This window comes from Dipodomys spectabilis, unplaced genomic scaffold (genome assembly GCF_019054845.1).
Source record: "Dipodomys spectabilis isolate Male_0828 unplaced genomic scaffold, ASM1905484v1 ptg000069l, whole genome shotgun sequence".
Taxonomy (NCBI): Eukaryota; Metazoa; Chordata; class Mammalia; order Rodentia; family Heteromyidae; genus Dipodomys; species Dipodomys spectabilis.
This window is the reverse complement of record NW_024870746.1, coordinates 12,418,547-12,436,790: the sequence shown is the minus strand read 5'-3', so window position 1 is coordinate 12,436,790 and position 18,244 is coordinate 12,418,547. Positions and strand designations below refer to the sequence as shown.

Sequence of the window (18,244 nt, the reverse complement as noted above, 5' to 3'; positions counted from 1 at the left end):
GCTTGGGGACCTAGCTAGGTATTAACAATGTGTTGTTCTAGGTGGGAGTTTGGCTTGCTGAGGCCATAAAAAAAAGAGGGCAGAGTAAGTTGTTAAAATGTACTGCAATGCTGAGTCATCAAGGATGTCAAAAGAACAGGGGATAATGAAGGTGAATGGCGACTATGAATACCCAAAGACCCATAATGGCCGACTGTGGCAAATGTTTATTAAATAGCCATGGGGGAGCCTACCAAATTCTAATGGCTCAATCTGACAATGATTTGATTGGGAAAGCTCAAAGGTGAACATGAACCCTGTGAGGTCACTTTCCCTGGGTAGAGAGAAAGGCAAATGGGCAGATGAATCCTGGAGCTCTTTTATGCTTTCTTGCATTGTGCTTTCCTATCTCCTCTCCATTTCCTTCCATAAAAATGTGTTCTAATGATGTGACATGTAGATATTACCAGAGTTTAAGAGAAGCTTAATCTTGAGAGTTGAGGTAAAAGAGGGAGCAAAAAAGACACATCCCCAAATGAGTTTCATTTATATAATGAAAATAAATTTTTACACAATCAACAGAAACACAGCAAGGTTTGTTTTTTTTCTTTGCGAAAAATATTTTTAAATAAATTTTTGTCTTTTTTTTTTTTTACATTCTGATATACATATGTAACAAGGTTTATGGCACTGTAACTAGAATCAAATCCAAAAAGGAAAAGGTGGGAAGGAAAGTAATTGATATTGTTGAATTCCTTTCTCTCTCCAAGCTGGCAAATTTGAACTATTTTTCTATCATTGAGTTGCCAGCTCTAACTTATCTGCACACTCAAAACACCATATTATTGCACAAAGAGCCAGTGAAGGCATATGGTATAATGGTCAGTTCCTTGCTATTACCAAAATGAAAACAAAGACAAAAACAAAGATCTCTTAAACACAGAGGAAAAAGAAAATCCAGAGCATGAAACACATCAAATAAAGAGTATCCTCTGTCTTCTGAGAAATGTATTCTTAGACCACTTACTGCCCTGATCTTCTCTTTATATCCATGAGCACAATAGCGCTTGGTTTAGAGGATTTTGTTTCCTGTATGGATGGTCCAGGTGTGTCCCAGGCCTTCTATTACTTTTGGTTCTTTAATTTGTTTAAAGGATGATATCTTCTGTCTATGAACCTGCACAGACTATAGTCTTATAATCATAAACTCTACAAATAGCTTAAAAGGAAAATGGGGAGAAACAAGTTTGATTACATTTTTATTGTTGGCTTAGAAAAGTGAGCTCTTCAGTCTCCCTGCTTTCATCAGTTTACAGGGAGTGAATCTCAATGGCATCAAAAGGTTTATAGTCTTCTCACACTGGTTAAAAATAAAAAGTCTTTAAACAAGTTTGTTGCTATTCACAAACTTCATCCCCCCCAACTAAAAAAAAAAAAAAGAAAGAAACAAACAAACAAAAAGGAAAAGGAAAATAGAAGGAAAAAAAAAAAAAGCAGACTCAATCTTCCTCCGCTTGTCTCCTAGCGGCAATCCTTTCCACACTAATCATGGTCACACAACAGTCTCCACACCCATCAGCTTTGGGGTAAGGATTCGTGGTGTTACACCATTGTTTAGGTCCTCCTCAAACTCCAGCAATTGCCCCATAAAGTTAAGGTTTGGGGAAATAATTGGTCGTTTGCCCTTGACAAATTTGTAAGCATCAGTCATGGTCATTCGAGTGTGTTTCATCAAGTAGGCAATGACGATGGTGGCAGAGCGAGACACGCCAGCCTGGCAGTGGATGAGCAGTCCCTTCCCACACTGGTGAGCTTCCTCTGGAAAGAGAGAGAGAGATGGGAGGTGAAGAGAAGGAGAAAGAGACATGAACAGGTTTAACTTGTAGCTGAGGTTGACAATGCCTTGTGTGGTACAGAATGGGTTAAAATGGTTTCAAAATCAAGTGTCATACATATATTAGTAAGTTCTGTATGCTTAAGTTACAACTCCTAAAATTGGCTACCATCAGTAGTTGCATGAGCAAGTAGCTATATGTCTACATTTAAAGAGAGAATAAAGGAATCAGGCACAGGAGCAGTAGACTCTAGTCCTGGTAGCACTGGACAGAAGCTAGACCTACATTCAGCATGAAGAACTTGTGTGCTAAGTAAGGTACCATTTAAGTAGACTCTTAAAGCACTGGAGCTCTCACTTAAATATCTGGTTCCTACTCTATTTTTCTAAAACAATACTACTGCAAAAAGAAAAGAGAGAGAGACAGAGAGAGATTAATGAAGGGAGAGGAAGTTAAAAAAAGAGGGAATGAGGAAAGAAGAAAAAAGTATGCACGCACAAAGATGTAAGTGTGTACATGTGGATCTGTATAATCCTTCTTCTAATTAGAGATGTTAATATCACTTGTGTTCTTGTGTCACTAACAAGGTCTCTCTTACCTGTAATATGCAAAAAGAAAAGAAAAAAGAAGCAACACAATTGCTCTTTATATTACAGAATAGCTCTATACAGGAAATGTCACCACATAGGGTTTACTAAATCCTGAGCAGAATTAAGGAATAAACGTCAACTAGAGAGCTATGAGATTCAGCTTCTACCAGAAAAGCCAAATGTTGCAAAGTTAACCAAAGACGTGGGGTGTTCTGAGCCAAGCATCGCCCCTCGCCTAAGTGTTCAGCCTCCTCTGTGACCACGAAGTGGCTCCCTTGTGGCAATGATTGGCAGACAAGGGGATTTCTATAATGGCCAAGTCCAGAGCAAAGGACAGAATCAACACTTCCCAAATTCTCATGTTCAATGCTGAAAAGCTCAGGAGACTAGCCCGTGAGCGTTGAACAAAACTTAATGACATTTTTAGACTAGAAGGCATCCTGAGAAAGTCACCCTGAAGGAATACCAATCAGATGAAAAGATCAGAAAGGGGGAGGGTAAAGTGGCAGTGAGTTAGTTCTACCTTTATTACTGGCTACTAACCAGTGAACCAAGAAGTTGGATGTAAATTTTTATCTTAAGCATCTATGGATGAGACTTACTTATGAGAGATCACAGTATTTTAAGATTATAGTACTTTTATAATTTATTCTCTTTAGTACACCCCATAAATGGATCTGAAAGCATGCTATTGAGAATGAGATTCTAAATGCGAAGTCTGACTAACTCTACCACATGAGTGACTATGAGTCCTGTGTATAACTTCTTAGAGCCTAAATCATTCTGTCTGAAAAATGGGAATGTTAGTATCTAACCAGTCTCAGGAAATGTGGGAATAATAACACTTGATTCAGGTTTAACTGAAGTAGTTAAACCCTAAGCTTGGACTCAGCTTAGTTTATATTGAATGTTAAGTGGATGTTTATAAACTCTGCTGTGTTTCCCCTCAAACAATACTATAAGATTTCAGCTCATTCAATAAAATAACAATGAAAACAAAATTGTGCCTATGTACTGTTGTGTGATTCCAAATTGTCCTTCAGACCAAATGTATTTGTTATTGGTTTTGTTTTCCTTGTACAAAATCAGGTAAGCCTGAATAATCTACAAGGAATGTGAGCACTTTAGTTGAAATCCTCTTAGAACCAACGTATCTAATGCCATTCATGAAATGGAAAATGATTTCTCAACTTCCTCCACCTGGAATTAAATCAAGTGGAATCACAGTTCTAATATCATTTATGAACCAGGAAGTTTCTCATCTACTTACTGACAACGATTTCTTCCTCAGGGCTCAGGGCTTGGCTCAGATATTATTAACAAAGGACCTTAGGCATCTTTGTACCCAGGATTGCCAGTGTGGACCAATTAATAAAGCATTGTAAACATATTCCCAGTATCCTATTTTTAAAGAAAAAATGGGGAGAGGGGGCAGGGAAACCCCTCACCTGGAAAATAAGGAACTTTCTCTGATATTACCATTCCTATGACCTTAGAAAAGTCAGTTTAATTTTTAGTCCAGTGACCACTCAGAACTTCCTTCCAGATTAAATCCTCCATGGTTGTATGTTGAAAGTACAATTGGCAAGGAAAATTGGGCAAGGTAACCACAGCTGCCAACGTGCCAGCAAATCCACCAGAGCAGATGGCAATCAAACCTAAGGCATTTTTCTGACAAAGGAGCATCAAAAAAATAAAAATAAAAGAGCATATTCTTCCTGAGGCATAGCCATTAATAAGGAAAAGTACTGGGTCATCTCTTGCTGGAAATAAGGCTAAAATCACTTGAAAAAAGAAATGTTTAGTATCTGTTATATGCTAGTGTTCTCCAAATGATCACTTGAGAGTTACAACAATTTAAAGCTACAGCAATGGCAAAGAATATATATATAGAGAGAGATAATAATAATCATTATTATTAGAATGCTGCTCTGTTCTTGAGGTTAGAGCTGTGAGATTTTGCTCTACAGAAATGACAGGGTAAGCTTACAATGGTGACCTTTCCTACTTTGGTAAGTTTGAGGCAAACTGTTGAAGGGCACCATCTTACACCAGCAGTGATGTTCACTCCTATTGTTACCCAATCTTTAGCAACTGAGAAAAAGGAAGCAGATTGGGAAAACAATTCTCTATACCCTTCTCCTTCTCAGCTGTGATTATGCAATACAGAAAGAGGTTCACTGCAGCCATGGCCTGAGTGTTAAAGTCGTTGTCAGAACCAACCCTTTATCCTATGCTACCTTCCAATTACTCATCAGTGGAACTTAAGGTAGGAAAATGAAATCCTTTCATAGCCTGCATGAAGGTTAAGCAGCATGACAGCAATTCCAAGTAGAATTTTCTTTTCTTTCCCCTTTCTTTTTGTTTTCTTGTGCTCATTACTGGGGCTTGAACTCAGAGCGTCATACTTGTGTTTGGCTTTTTCACTCAAGGTTGGCACTCTACCCCTAAAGCCACACCTTCAGTTCTGGCTTTTTGCTGGTTAACTAGTTTCATGGACTTTAATGCCTGGGCTGGCTTTGAACCATAATCCTGAGGATTACAGGCCCAGCTGCAGGTGAGATTTTCATATTGACTACATTTTCTTTCCCACTAATAAATTATATAGCAGCAGTAGCAACTCTGCCTCCACTTCCTAGTGCCCCCGTGATTCTTCTGGTCACAGAACATGTAAGTGTTCTTTATGCATATAAATATCTGTCATTCTTTCATTGAGAACTTGAGGGATGACAATTGTCTAGTTGAACAACAAAACTCAATGACTATTGTTCCGGTTTGAATATGAAATGCCCCACACAGGCTCATGTGTGGAACACTTGGCCCCAAATGGTGCTGCTGTTTTGGAAGGTTCTGGATACTTTAGGAGGTGAGGTCTACAGCTGAAGTAGATTACCAGGAGAGAGCCCTTGGGGTTGGAATCCCTATTGCTCTCTGTTTCTTTGTCTCTGCTTCCTGTCTACCATGAGATGAGTAGCCTCTGCGACATAATCCCACCATCATGGTGTTCTGTTTCACCACAAGCCCAGAATCAAGAGTTGAAGACATCAGGTTGAAACCACTAACACCATGAGCTAAAGTACATCATACCTGCCTTCAGTTGTACTCTCAGTCACAGACTGGGAAAGCTAACACAACTGGATTTTTATGTCTATCCAGATGGTTCCAAGATATTCTGTGTCTCCATGGGCTATGAATTAGGAAAACACTTAGGCTATATGAGGTAGCAGAGACCAGACCACCTCAGGAGCAGCCTTTGGGTTGTGTTTTGTTATTGTTGTTGGGCTTTGGTTTTTTGTTGTTGTTGTTGTTTTGTACCAGATTGGGGCTTGAACTCAGGGCCTAGACACTGACCCTTAGCTTTGTGCTGAAGACTGGTGCTTTACTGCCTGAAACACACCTCCACTTCCAGTTTTTGCTGGTTAATGTGATAAGAATCTCAGACTTTCCTGCCCAGGCTGGCTTCAAACATGATTCTCAGATCTCAGCCACTTAAGTAGCTGCATTTAAAAAAAAAAAACACACAGGACTAAACTTAGCCTTGCTATCAAAGCAAAAGCTAGAGAGAAAAGGAGACAAAGGTAGTTACCAATGAACTCAAAAGCCTCTTCAAAGTACTGCCGCAGGTTCTGTTTGTTGCTGTCGGTGGCGGGCAGCCTCTTGTAGTTGAACAGGCCTTTCTCATAGTGGTACAGGGGAAGGTGCGTGGTGACGTTGATGATGTAGCCAATGTTCAACCGTTGCATGGTGTCTAGGTCCTGAGCATCCTGCTCATTGCCAAGGAACAGGAAGGGCAGGATGGGTGTCAGCTCTGCGTTCTCAATGTCAGGGGTGGTGGGGACAGACTGAGGTAGCATGCTCGAGATGGCAGACGCTCCGCCTCCCACCTCGCGGCACTCTTGGAGCTGGAGGGAGTTGTCACAGAGGTTTTCATGGTTCTGCTTAAAACTACTGAGTCCACCTGGAGCACAAACACAGAAAACCAGAGTTGACTGCCTCTAATCGGAACTAGCACAGAACAACAACTTCCCAGTTGCAATGAATATGCATTGTTGCTGGTGATGTGAGTGTGTGTGTGTGTGTGTGTGTGTGTGTGTTGTGTATACACACATTTTTTTCCCCAAAATAAAAACTGGAAGCCCATTTAGAGACCAGGACCAGCTTCACAAGTTACTCCATGGCATGCTTTGGAAATGTGCTCCTTAGACAAAAGAGGACTTTTTTTTTGTTGTTTTTGTTTTTTTAATCTTCCATTATATTTTTATAAGTTTTTTTTATTGTGAAAATACCATACAGAGGAGTTACAATTACATGAGCAAGGTAATGAGTACATTTCTGAGGAACAAGTACCAGGCATCAGGCCATTTCAATAGCTGCAGTGTTAATGTTAGTGTTGTTACTGTTACTTCTATGATTGTACAAACTTTAAAAATTAGTAGAGAAATACTTGGGAAATACAAGCTAGGGTCAGATGGAGTAGGAAATCCTTAGGGTCTCCATGTAGATTCTGGCATATAGAGCTTGACTTCCAGTAGAAGGAAATCGAAGGACAGCTAGTCCTTGGCATTTGGTGTTTAGAAGGTTGTGGGTATGTTAACCCACTAAGACCCTAATGGACTCCTGAATATACACTCTGAGCCCAAAGCCCTGTACTGCCTCCCAAATTTTTGGGTCTAAAACATTAAAATGTTTATGTGTTGCCTATTTCATTTTCAAAAGCTAAGTGTCCCCCCGATAAGGGCAGTCTCATTCATGAGAATGAATCTTAGGAAAAGCATTTACCCAAAGACATTCAGTTATATACATAAAGATGTATATAAGAATATCTGACTGATGGAAAATGTTAATAACAAATAAAAAAAAGAGAAAGCTATATTACCTTTATTCCATGGAGTACTACGTGGACTTTAAAAGAATAGTTGTGGAAAGTAAAATGAAAGTCAAATGTTTCTATTTAACATTAAATGAAAAAGGAATTTGTTTAATAATTTGTTTAATGTTTAAGCTAGAAAATTTATGAAGTTTATTGTTCCTTTTTTTCTTTAATATTTGTTACTCCCACATGGATACCCTGGACAGATTATTATGAGGTTCCACTTCTATGGGAAAGGGCTATGAAATCTGGGCTGATATTCTTGCCAGGAAATGAGCTCTACTTCTAATCAAGCTTAACTATATACATTCAGGCCTACTCTTTGTAATAAAGGAGGCATAAGCAACAGCTATTAGCTGAAAGCCACCACAACATTTGCCTAGATAGATAGCTGCCTCACATCTGTTGGATATCCCTAGAGATAAGGGAGGAAACACTATGTGGGAACAGGATATAGTTCTACTGAAAGACGAACAGGAAGTCAACCTGACTGCCAGCTTCTCAACCTAACACATGTCCTTCTCCATCTCAAGGCTCATCTTTGGCAGCCATCATAGGAAGCCCCAGACTGAAACCAACATAGAGTCTCATGACTTTGTTCACACTTAACTGACATAGCACCAGTGGGGCAGAGCAGGTAAGCCATCTTTTCATGTTAAGGAGCCACAGAAAATTCAAAAGGTCAATGCTATTATCAATTTCCTCATTAAAAAAAAAAGTAAACTCAAATCCTGTACCCTTTGAAAAATAAAAGGCAACATCTAATTTTGACTGATTTCTACAATAGAGCTTGATTCCTTACATATTGCTATTTTATTATGTCATAAAATAACAATAAGAAGGTTTGGGACCAGAGAGAATTTGTAAAGAAATGAAAAGAGGAAGAGGAGAAAACAGGAAGAGGAGAGAGAATGAGGAGAAAGAGAAAGAGGAGGAGGAAAAGAAACAGCAGAAAAACTTCCCCAGTGACTACCTGGAAGACATTAGAGTAAAAACTATCTATTGCCATGAACATAAGCTCCACAAACGGACTCAAAGGAATTATTTTAAAATATGCTCAGCCTTCCCTCCACAAAAGCCCCAGTAAACAGTTTCACACTGATTTGATGATAATTCATTCTTTTCTTTTAAAAAATCCATTGTGACTCTTTCCCCCCTATACGTTGAGAGGAAAAAAATGACAAACTCAAAATAAGGGAGTAAAGGAGGACGAGGGACAGTTTTTCTGTTCTTACTTAGGGTACAAAAGCTGTAGTTTATCTTAAAAGCCTAGGGTTTTAAAAAAAAATTTATTAAAAAAAGCAAAAAAAAGTATGTAAGGAAAGCCACACAACACACACACACACACACACACACACACACACACACACACACACAACACACACACACACACAAAACCCCCATCACAGAGCTTTTTAAAATTCTGTCTCCACACCTCCTTTCCCAATGACGTCAGCTGGAGGCTCCCCACCTGCCCAGTTACCATAGCAGTTACACAAAGACACACAATGACATCAGTTGGCATGATATCAGCTCTTTGAGTGCAAACAATGCAAGAAGAACTACTTTGTTTAAGGCCTTTGGTGCAACTGTGTTCTGGGGAGTCAATGACGTAATGCTAACAGGTGGCATGGGCCTTCCATTTGCCTAATGGGGGAAAAAAATCCCATGGGGGATTGCTGGGGGTGGGGGCAGGGGGAGTGGAGGGAATCTGAGACAGACACAGAATGCTTCAAATCACAGGGTGTGTGCTCATGTGCAGAATTATGTGTATACTGTGTCTGAGCCATGTGGGAAGCTCTGCTTATACAAGACTTGGAGGAGGGCAGATAGAAAAGGGGATATTATCATCCAAACTCAATGAGGAAATTCTCATGGAGGGCAGGAAGAAACAATGGCCTGTTCCATTTCCAGTTTCTCATCAATATGAATGTCACTTCAGGGTCATGTGCAGCTCTATATGACAATGTGGTAAATAGCAAAATGAAGCAGCAGTAGCTCACAGTGGTGAGGTTTGTTGCTTGTTTTTAAGAGAACTTTTGAGGAAGAATGCTTTCTCACTCCTGGTTGGGCGAGGGAGGGTTGGAATTTACAGTAAGAGAGAAGGGAGAAGAGTATCGTTAATATGATTGCTTCTTACAACTACTTTTGTCCACCCTACCCTATCAAATACCACCACATTTCACACTGGTGGCTTAATGAAAAGCTTTATGTTTGTGATTAACTATCATAAGAACATGGCACACAGTGTGGTTAAATGTGGTTTAATGATGTGGTTAATGATGGCTAAAAGCAGAGGCAGGCAGACTTTCTGCTTTGTAGGATATGAGACTACCTTTCCTTGTGAAGCCTTAGTGTGCCCATCTACAAAGTGGGCATAGTATCAACCACGCATATGATTCTGGAAGAGGATTCCCTTAGAAAGGGTTTGATATGATATAGAATCACATTACTCCAATATCATCACCATTGCCCTTGCCTACAATTAACCTATGCGTACACGCATGCCTTACAAGCAGTGCAGGGCAGGACAGCAGCAATCCAGAGCAGGGACAGTGATCCACCCCTACCCCTGCCAAATCTCACCCCTGTGAGATCCTGGGCTGCAGTCCCATCTCTTCCTCCCTCCATTTCCCCATACATAAAGCAAGGATTATAGCAGGACATGCCTCAACAACGTACCGTTATAAGCAATACGCTGGTTAATAATACAAAGTATGCTGAAATAATACCTAGCACATAGAAAGCACTTTTTTCATTATTATGGAAAGTTATTTTAAAGACCTAAAATATTACTCAATAATTAAAAGGCTAGATAATAATTAAATTCATGTTTCAGCACTGGTAGTTTAAATTTTTTATTAAAAAAAAAAAAACGAGGGACACACTTAGTTGAGCAGTTTCAACGTCTGAATAATACAATTTTGTCACAAAGGAAACAACAGTCCCTTCTCCTTCCTGTACAAATACATCTGATCTCGTTTTATTTGGCTTAGCTTTCCCAACAAAGACTTGGACTGCCTGAGTTTGCTAGAGGAGGACTGAAATTTTAAAATAGAACTGTTCTTTCTCTTTCTCTCTCCTCTCCTTAATCCTGACCAAACTGGCCCAGCTTCCTGAGCACACCAAGGGCTTACCAATTTGTCAAAGTAAATATTTTTGATAATGCAAATATTTTTGGGCAACAGGCTGGGGATGGGGGCCAAAATTTTCAAACTTTATTTCAGAACGAATGAGTGTGTTCAGCACATTGACTCTGAATGGCCACAAGGAAGAATGCCCAGCCCCCACGAAGGAGGAAGTATGAACACCACTTAGCCAACTAGTTCTAGCAGGTCCGTCCAGTGACAGGGAAGGGAAGCAATGGAGTTCGGTTTTAGTGGAGAAACTTTCTGTACATGCATTTCACCTCTGGCCTATTGTAATCGTAAACACAAAATCTATGAGGAAACCCAGAAGCCATGTTTTGGATGGGAAGGAAGCTAAAAAGGTCCCACATCTACATGCAAAATCTTTAAGCAAGAGATTTCCATATTCTAAAGATGGACCACAGTTCCACACAGAAATTTGTGGCTTTATGCTATGATGGGAAACAACCAATCCCCAGACATTAAAGAGGAAAAAATGTTTCCTAAAAGTCAGCAAACAGAATTAATGTTCAAGGTGGTGGTAGGTATTCTGAACTGGCAAGCAAGTGTATTGATCATCCATTTGTTGCTTTGTTTTTCCTAGTAGGTTATCCATCTTTTAAAGTAAAAAAGTACATTCAAGATAATGTCAAAGGACACAGACTGGAGACACTGAATTAAAATCCTGGTTCCTGTCAGTTACTTTGACTAGCTATTTAACATCTTTGTACCTCAGTTTTTACATCCATAGTTTGAATATAATACTGTTTCGTAGTGGTATTACTATGAACATAAGACCACATACCGATATTACAAATGGGAGAAATATTGGTATAAAATGGATATTATTTGTGGATCCCAAAGTCTTACATTCACAAGGATCCTGGTATAAGACCAAAAAAAAGGGGGAAAGGGGTTTATTGTAGCTGATGTCAGGTTTCTAAGGTTGAAACCATCAGAGAAGGAGATCAGAGCAACTCAAAAATTCACAAGGCAGAATATTAACTACCTTCACAGGAGCAATATTTGGATTCCTGCTAGATCAATAAAAAGTATTCCTATTTTTTTGGGTTTCCTAAGAAGTTGTGTTATTCTGTAGATGTCATTGAGTATCTTACAGTACCAATGATTTCAAGTCCAATACTAGGAAGTGTCAATTAAATTGTCTTATGATCCTGTTCCTAAGGACCTTATTTTTCTTTTACAAGGAGAGAGGCTACATGAAATAGAGCATGAGATTCCTGCCCCATAAGGAGTAAGGGATGAAAGAAAGGGATAAAGAAACATTTCTATTAGCCAGGTAAGGGGGGAATTTAGGGGGCAAGTTGACAAGTCTGTTGGTGGGAATTATGAGTCAGAGTAGAATATTATTATACACAGGCCCTCAGATTGTCACCTCAACCAGTGTGGCCTGGCTCATCGCTAACATGTCCAAAGAGCTAAGTGAGGAAGTGCCACAAACTTAAAACCTGCATAAAAACAATCTCAGAATCTTGAATCCAACAGAGTTACTGATGATTATTGGGCATGGCATATTTGTTACAGCTGCTGGGAAGATAGTACTAGAGATAGGTCAGTCTTGTACCTTATGAGTTTTTCCTGTCTAGCCTCTCCATTAGAAGAAACAAGTTATTTAAAAAGCTAACTCTATGGGGCTGGGAAGGTGGCTCAGTGGTAGAGTGCTTGCCTTGTTTTCATGAGGCCCTGGGTTCGATTGCTCAGCGCCAACATAAGCAGAAAAAGCTGCAAGTGGAGCAGTGGTTCAAGTGGTAGAGCGCTCGCCTTGAGCTGAAGAGCTGAGGGACAGCGCCCAGGCCCAGAGTTCAGACCCCATGACTGACCAAAAAAAAGAAAAGCGAACCCCAGAAGTCAATCTGTGGTATAAAAGGGATTGAGGAGAGAATTTTGACTTGGACTACAGTTGTAGGTCTGCCACACCCACTCTGGGCCTTTCTGAAAGCGAATGCTCTGGGCTAGCTTTAGCTTCTTTTTAACTATAGAATAGGCATGGTACTCCTCAGGTCTATTGCAAGATTTAATGAGATGGTGGACAAAGCACCTGTCCTGGTGTCTTTCGGAAAACATTCAGACCTTGGAGCTATCCAGTTGCATAGCTGACAAGCGCTGGGGGTGGTCAGCCAAGGGAGCACTATCACAGACTAATATGATCAAAGCGGGCTTTGCAATGGAGAGACCTGGAAGGTTGGTGCATATGTTTCAGAGAAGTGGGCAGCAAAAAGCCTTCTACCAGATTCCAGTGCCCAGCAATAGCACCCAAGAGGAAGGATGGTCAGCAGAAGCTAGGAATCGACATGCAATATATATCTGTGAGTACCTCAAGCTACTGAAGAAACAAAAAATTTTACATATAAAATACAAATGTAATATGAAATATAGTTACATAACAATGACTTTCCTCTGCCTCTAGTTTCTCAATAAGTTGAGGTGCTCAAAATTTTTGTTTCACCATGAAGGTATATGAAGGCACACAGACTTGCTCTACAAGGAGAACTCTTGCTGTTTGTGACTTAATTTTTTTAAAATACATTTTCCTTTCTGTACATGCTGACCTTTAAAAGAACCTATGTTCTAGGAGAACAGGACTAGTTTATTTAAGTCCCTTTGTACACAGACTCTGACCATCTGTCCCAGGAAGACAGGTGATTTGCTGATATGGTAAATACCAACATGAGCTCTAGAAAAAGGTTTTGAGCTAACCTGGGCAACTGCTGTATGGAAATAATTTACAAAAACTACAGGATGCTGTTTCTGGCATCTACTTTACTGACAGATTACAGTTTAAAAATACCCCTCACAAAATGATCTTCTCTTATTAGACTAAAGATTACTCTTCATACTTAATATTGGTTCATCTGAGTTGTATTTCAAGTTTTTGAAGGTATAAAAAGAAATGCTCTGTAAAAGATATAAAGCATTTGCTTGAAGGTTAAACTCTTAAAAAATTTTCTGTAGGGTAGAGCTGAATGTAGACTTTTGATGTAGGAAAGAGATGTTGCTTGTATAATCCTGCCTGCTCTTGCATATTTTTCATTTTATATTTGTTGTCTTCATTTTCCATACAATATAGGCTGTATATTGTATCAATAATTTGTTATATCATAAAATCTAGCATTCTAGAAATAAGCTAATAGCTGACTAGAAATACACACTTAGTAAAAACTTTTAGCCCTCAATCTTTCCATAAGTAGCAGCGTGTTTCTTGTAAATGCTTGGTTCTATTTGCTTCTATAACTATTTCTAATCATTAGCTGGAAAATCTCTTGTAATTTTTCCTATGCTTTGCTCCTCTTTTAATAGAATCTTTGTAAAACCTTCAATACTGACCTCCAAATAGAGAAAGATCTATGTCAGAAAGATCCAGTGACTTGAGAAGAATGATGTATAAAATTTGAAAATAAAGCTATAATTGAAAACCTTCCCGGAATCTTTTGTCAGACCTTAAAAGATTCCCTCTGGGGCCCACCACTACAAGCCTCCTAGCTCAGAAGTTGCCTCTGGCTTTTCAGATTCCTTTCTCCTCAGTACTGGTGCCTGTAGAAAATGGCTGGGGATTAAATCTCAGCCTGCTAAGAGGCCCAGGCCTCACAAGAAAGACAGCCTCCAATCAGGACCTCAGAAAAGAGGGTGCACTTCTAATGCCCCTTCCTATGGGGTCTACTTGAAGGCTTTCACCAGTTTGGGAAACCACACATTTAATTTGTGTGTATTTGAATAACCCAGACAGATGGCGGGTGGGAGGGGACACTTCACTAGTATGCAAATACAGCCTGCTCCTTTAAATTGGTTACCTCACTTATTTACATTAGAACAGAAAGCACAGCCAGCAGCAACAGCTGATGACAGTCAAGTCATCTTCCACAAAGACAACAATTAAACAGCTTTGTGCTACTTTAATGAGCAGATGACTTTTATGTGAGTGGGATTCAAACTGTAAGATCTCAGTTTCCAGAAGTCAATGTGACTTTTACACAGGAACAGCTCAGTCTCCTTCCCAGGAGAGCTAGGGTATGGTCTCCTTACCTTCTCTCCTTTGCTCTTCTCTCTACCTCCTTCTCCCAGAAGCCCAACCAGGAGAAGACAGGAAGAAAGTAAGAACGGGAGAGATGCTAACCTGAAATATATTTGATATTTTGTCTTTTCTATTAGTCCAGAAATAGGCCTAACAAGATGGACCTATTTTTCTTAAATGGAGGGCTCCTAAAATGGGAAGAATCTTGAAAATACGCACGCACACACACACAACCATCACCACCACATAATCACACAAACTGAAGGCCCACTTTGTGTTGTGAGTCCCTCTACATCTACCCTTCCCAGTCCTGTCTCAAACAGATTTTAGGAAAAACCTCATGAGGATAAAGGTAGGTACTACCCTTGCCAGAGGGGCCCAAGGTAGTGTGTTGCTCTCCCTGAGTCTTCTCTGGAGAAGAGGGATCAGAGAAGAGGGTTCTAGAAGGTTCACCTGTCCCTTTCAAACTTTACCCCCGGTTCCCAGAGGCTCAAGCCTGTGGAGTCTCATTCTAACAAAGAGTTCACCCACTTCCAAACTGAGCGCTGTACTCACTAATGAAACAATGCTTTGTCAAAGTATTCATTTTTGCCTTTTGGAAAGAGCTTTTGAGGTTCAACAAGGAAGCAGCTGCCTACCATGTGCACCTATGAAAACAAGCAGGGTTTGTGAGGAGTGAGGGCTTAGGGTCTAAAGGAAGAACTGCCAACTCTGGTTTCTCTGATCCTCTGTGTGTCCACTTTACCTAGTTATATCTGTCTAGATGTCTATTTCTGGCAAAAGGCCCACCACAGACACTAGACCCTCAGGTGACATTACTGTCTGCTCTAGTCTGGATATGGTTTGAGTGTGGCCCCAAAGTTTCCTACACTAGAAGCCTGATCCTCAGTCTGGTGACTTAAAGAGATGAGACTAAATCAGATTAATTGGGGGGAGGGAGAGCCTGCCTTTGGAAGGGATGAATGTAGCTCTCCAGAGACACCCATTAATACCCACAAATGTAGGCTCTGAATTTCTCAGAGTTCCTGTCTTGTCATGTGATCTCCTTTGCACCAGTTCCCTGCCAAAGTGATGTCATCCATCCATCATGAATCCTTCTCTAGGGACCCAATGGATGGAGCCATCTAATCTTGGGCTTGGGGATTCTAACATCATGAAATAAATAAAGATCTTTTCCTTTACCAGCCTCAGATATTTTGTTTTAGCAACTGAAATAGACTAATGCATGGATTAAGCAGAACTAATGCATTGATATTTTAAAATTATAATTTTATAATTATATAAATTATAATACATGCTTTTAAAGAATTATACTATGGGCTTCTCAACAACAAAGACCCTGGGAGTCAACCCAAGTTTGTACCATGCATTGATGGTAAACTCATGGAACTTTCCAGAACCTTAGTTCCATGAGCTGGAACAAGCACAGGAGTTCATCCTTTCCCAAAGACACATTCCTCTTCAACTCCTCATGAGGGATGGCTCAAGCCTTCCCTGCAGCATCTTTCTGGGCCCAAGGGTTTCTATCCTAGTTGTAGATTTTCTATGTGTTAGGAAGGCTACTCTACACCATGACAAAGCTCCATTTTCAGTGCTCACTGAAATGCTCAATACTGGTGGAAAGGGAAAAAAAGTCCATTAGATCATCTGGAAAGCTGTGGAGATATGTTAAGAGGTGGAGGAGGATGCTTGTAGAATACAAAGCCATGTTTTTCCCTCAAAGCTAACCAGATTCTCTGCATTACTGTTTAATTCTCTAAAGAGATGAAAAACCTTGTTTGATTTTCAGTACAGAAGAAGTTTAAATAATCCAGCAATTGCTAAACAAACAAACAGAGGAAAGCCCTGCTCAAGCTATTCACTAAGCCAGCCCACAGTACAAAAGGAAAATTGTTGCTTCACAATCTACACCCCTCCCCCTCCCGTGCCCCAGGATGGACATTTATCTTAGATCCAAATTAAACACGTCACAACTTCACAACAAAAATATGTTTCCCAATGGGTTCTAAGTAAAGCCCAATTAAATAAATCTCTAGAAATGTCAAGAGGGAGCCTCCAGGGAGAGCATTCTTCTACCGTGAAACATTCCCCACTGGAAATTAGATTCACAAAGGTCATCATCAAATTATCTGTGATAGAAAGGAGGAAAAGCAAGCCACAAGGCAAGGTAACTTCCACAGGTGAAGCTTGGGTTGGCTTCTATTGCTCTCTTTACCTATGGAGGTGCAGCCTAACACGCTGTATGCATCCTAGTTTGCTTTGCATCAAACCCCCATGTCCAGCAAGCCGCTGTAAGAACCAGGTATTTGGGTGCCATATGGAAATCAGATCCCTGCGGCATACAGAGTTCAGGAAGTGGAAGGGAAAATAATCAATGCCAGTATCAAAATCGAGAGTCTCCAAACCAATGTTTTCTGTACATAAAAAGCATTGCGACAACTTCCTCTAGCTGAATTCCATATTTGGGCAAGAATACCAATCAGGCTGAGCATAAGTGATCAACAGTCAGAAACAGAAGAGGCTAGCTGCCCCCAAAGCCTTACCTCAGACCACCTCAAGGGAACAAAGCACAGGCTGTATCCAATCAAAAGCTCCAAGTCCCTGCCACCTAGCTCTACATAATACTCTTTATAAAAAGGTTAGTAAAAGCAAAGAAAGTCTGTCCCTGAGTTCTGTGACTGTGCTAGAAAATGAATCAAAGCCAAGGAATGAGAACCTTGATTTATAACCAGTTGGTCCAAGGCACAGAAAACTTACCAAGAGAGCTACGACCAGCATCCAAAGTAAGGACAATTTTGTGGGACTGAGTCTTTTGCCTGTGACAGATAACACTATCGCCAAGTAGGTGACATCAGAATAGAGTTAAATGTTAGGGCATTCACTTGGTATCAGCTGGAGAATGAACAGGTAGAAGAAACCCTCCTCTCTATGTGGTGAGAGCCTAGTAATCATCCATTACTATAACAAAATACCAGAGGCTGAGTACTTAGAGAGCTTCCAATTTGGGGGGCTGAAGACCCAAAGAACATGATGGCAGATCTGGTGAGAGTCACCCTGGCTATGTCCTGTCATGGCAGACGGCATCACAACTAAGGGGCACAGGAGAGGAGGAAGGAATCAGAGACGACAGAGGAAGAGGAAGAGGCCAGCCTTACCTTTAAAAAATAATTCTCAAAAATGAACTCGGGGGTCCTATGAGACCATCAAGTCTTTCTAAGGGAAGAACCCTCAGCTGACTCCTCACAAAGTTCCAAATGTGAAAAGTTCTACCACTTGCCAACATTACCACACTGGGGAGGAAATTTCCAGCTCATGAATCCTCAGGAAAGACTGTCCAACCACACTCTAACCATTGTACCTGAACCACAGCAAGTGATGGATAGTAGAGGAAAACAAACAAAACAACTGTACCTTTAGACCTGCAGAGGTGGTTCAGAACTCAGAACCAATACAGTGTCCTCCAAGTTTTATCTCTAACAATGAATTCCAACTCCTCTGCCTTTACTCCTATCATGAAACATTGGCATCTTCCTATCTTCAGAATGCTTACCATTATCTGAGATTACTTCTTCCTTGTTCACTGTTAATAAAATGTGGATCCCAACAAAGCTGAGGTGTTGTCTTAAAGAACACAGCGTGGCTGTTTACTTTGGTGAGAAAGAACCTTGGAAAATTTGCTCAGCTCTTTGTATCTCAGTTTCCTTAATGGGGCAATGGGGCTACCAACGGTACCAGAGGCAGAGGCACTGCAGGAATTAAATGAGCTACTACAAAGTAGTTATTCATAGCGATTGTAAGCATTCACTGCTTGG

At 40.3% G+C, this 18,244-nt stretch overlaps 1 protein-coding gene across 1 annotated transcript in view; it reads right to left on the bottom strand.

Annotated features, from left to right (window-relative positions):
• Positions 1–555: 555 nt before the first annotated feature.
• Positions 556–18,244, bottom strand: part of Dusp10 (dual specificity phosphatase 10) — a 37,494-nt gene continuing 19,805 nt past the window's right edge. Inside the window, exons 3-4 of the mRNA XM_042681850.1 lie at positions 5,991–6,362; positions 556–1,797 (exon numbers count right to left, since the gene is read on the bottom strand). Coding sequence (XP_042537784.1) covers positions 1,532–1,797; positions 5,991–6,362 — 638 coding nt within the window. The 3' untranslated portion in view covers positions 556–1,531. The remainder of the gene's footprint in view (positions 1,798–5,990; positions 6,363–18,244) is intronic.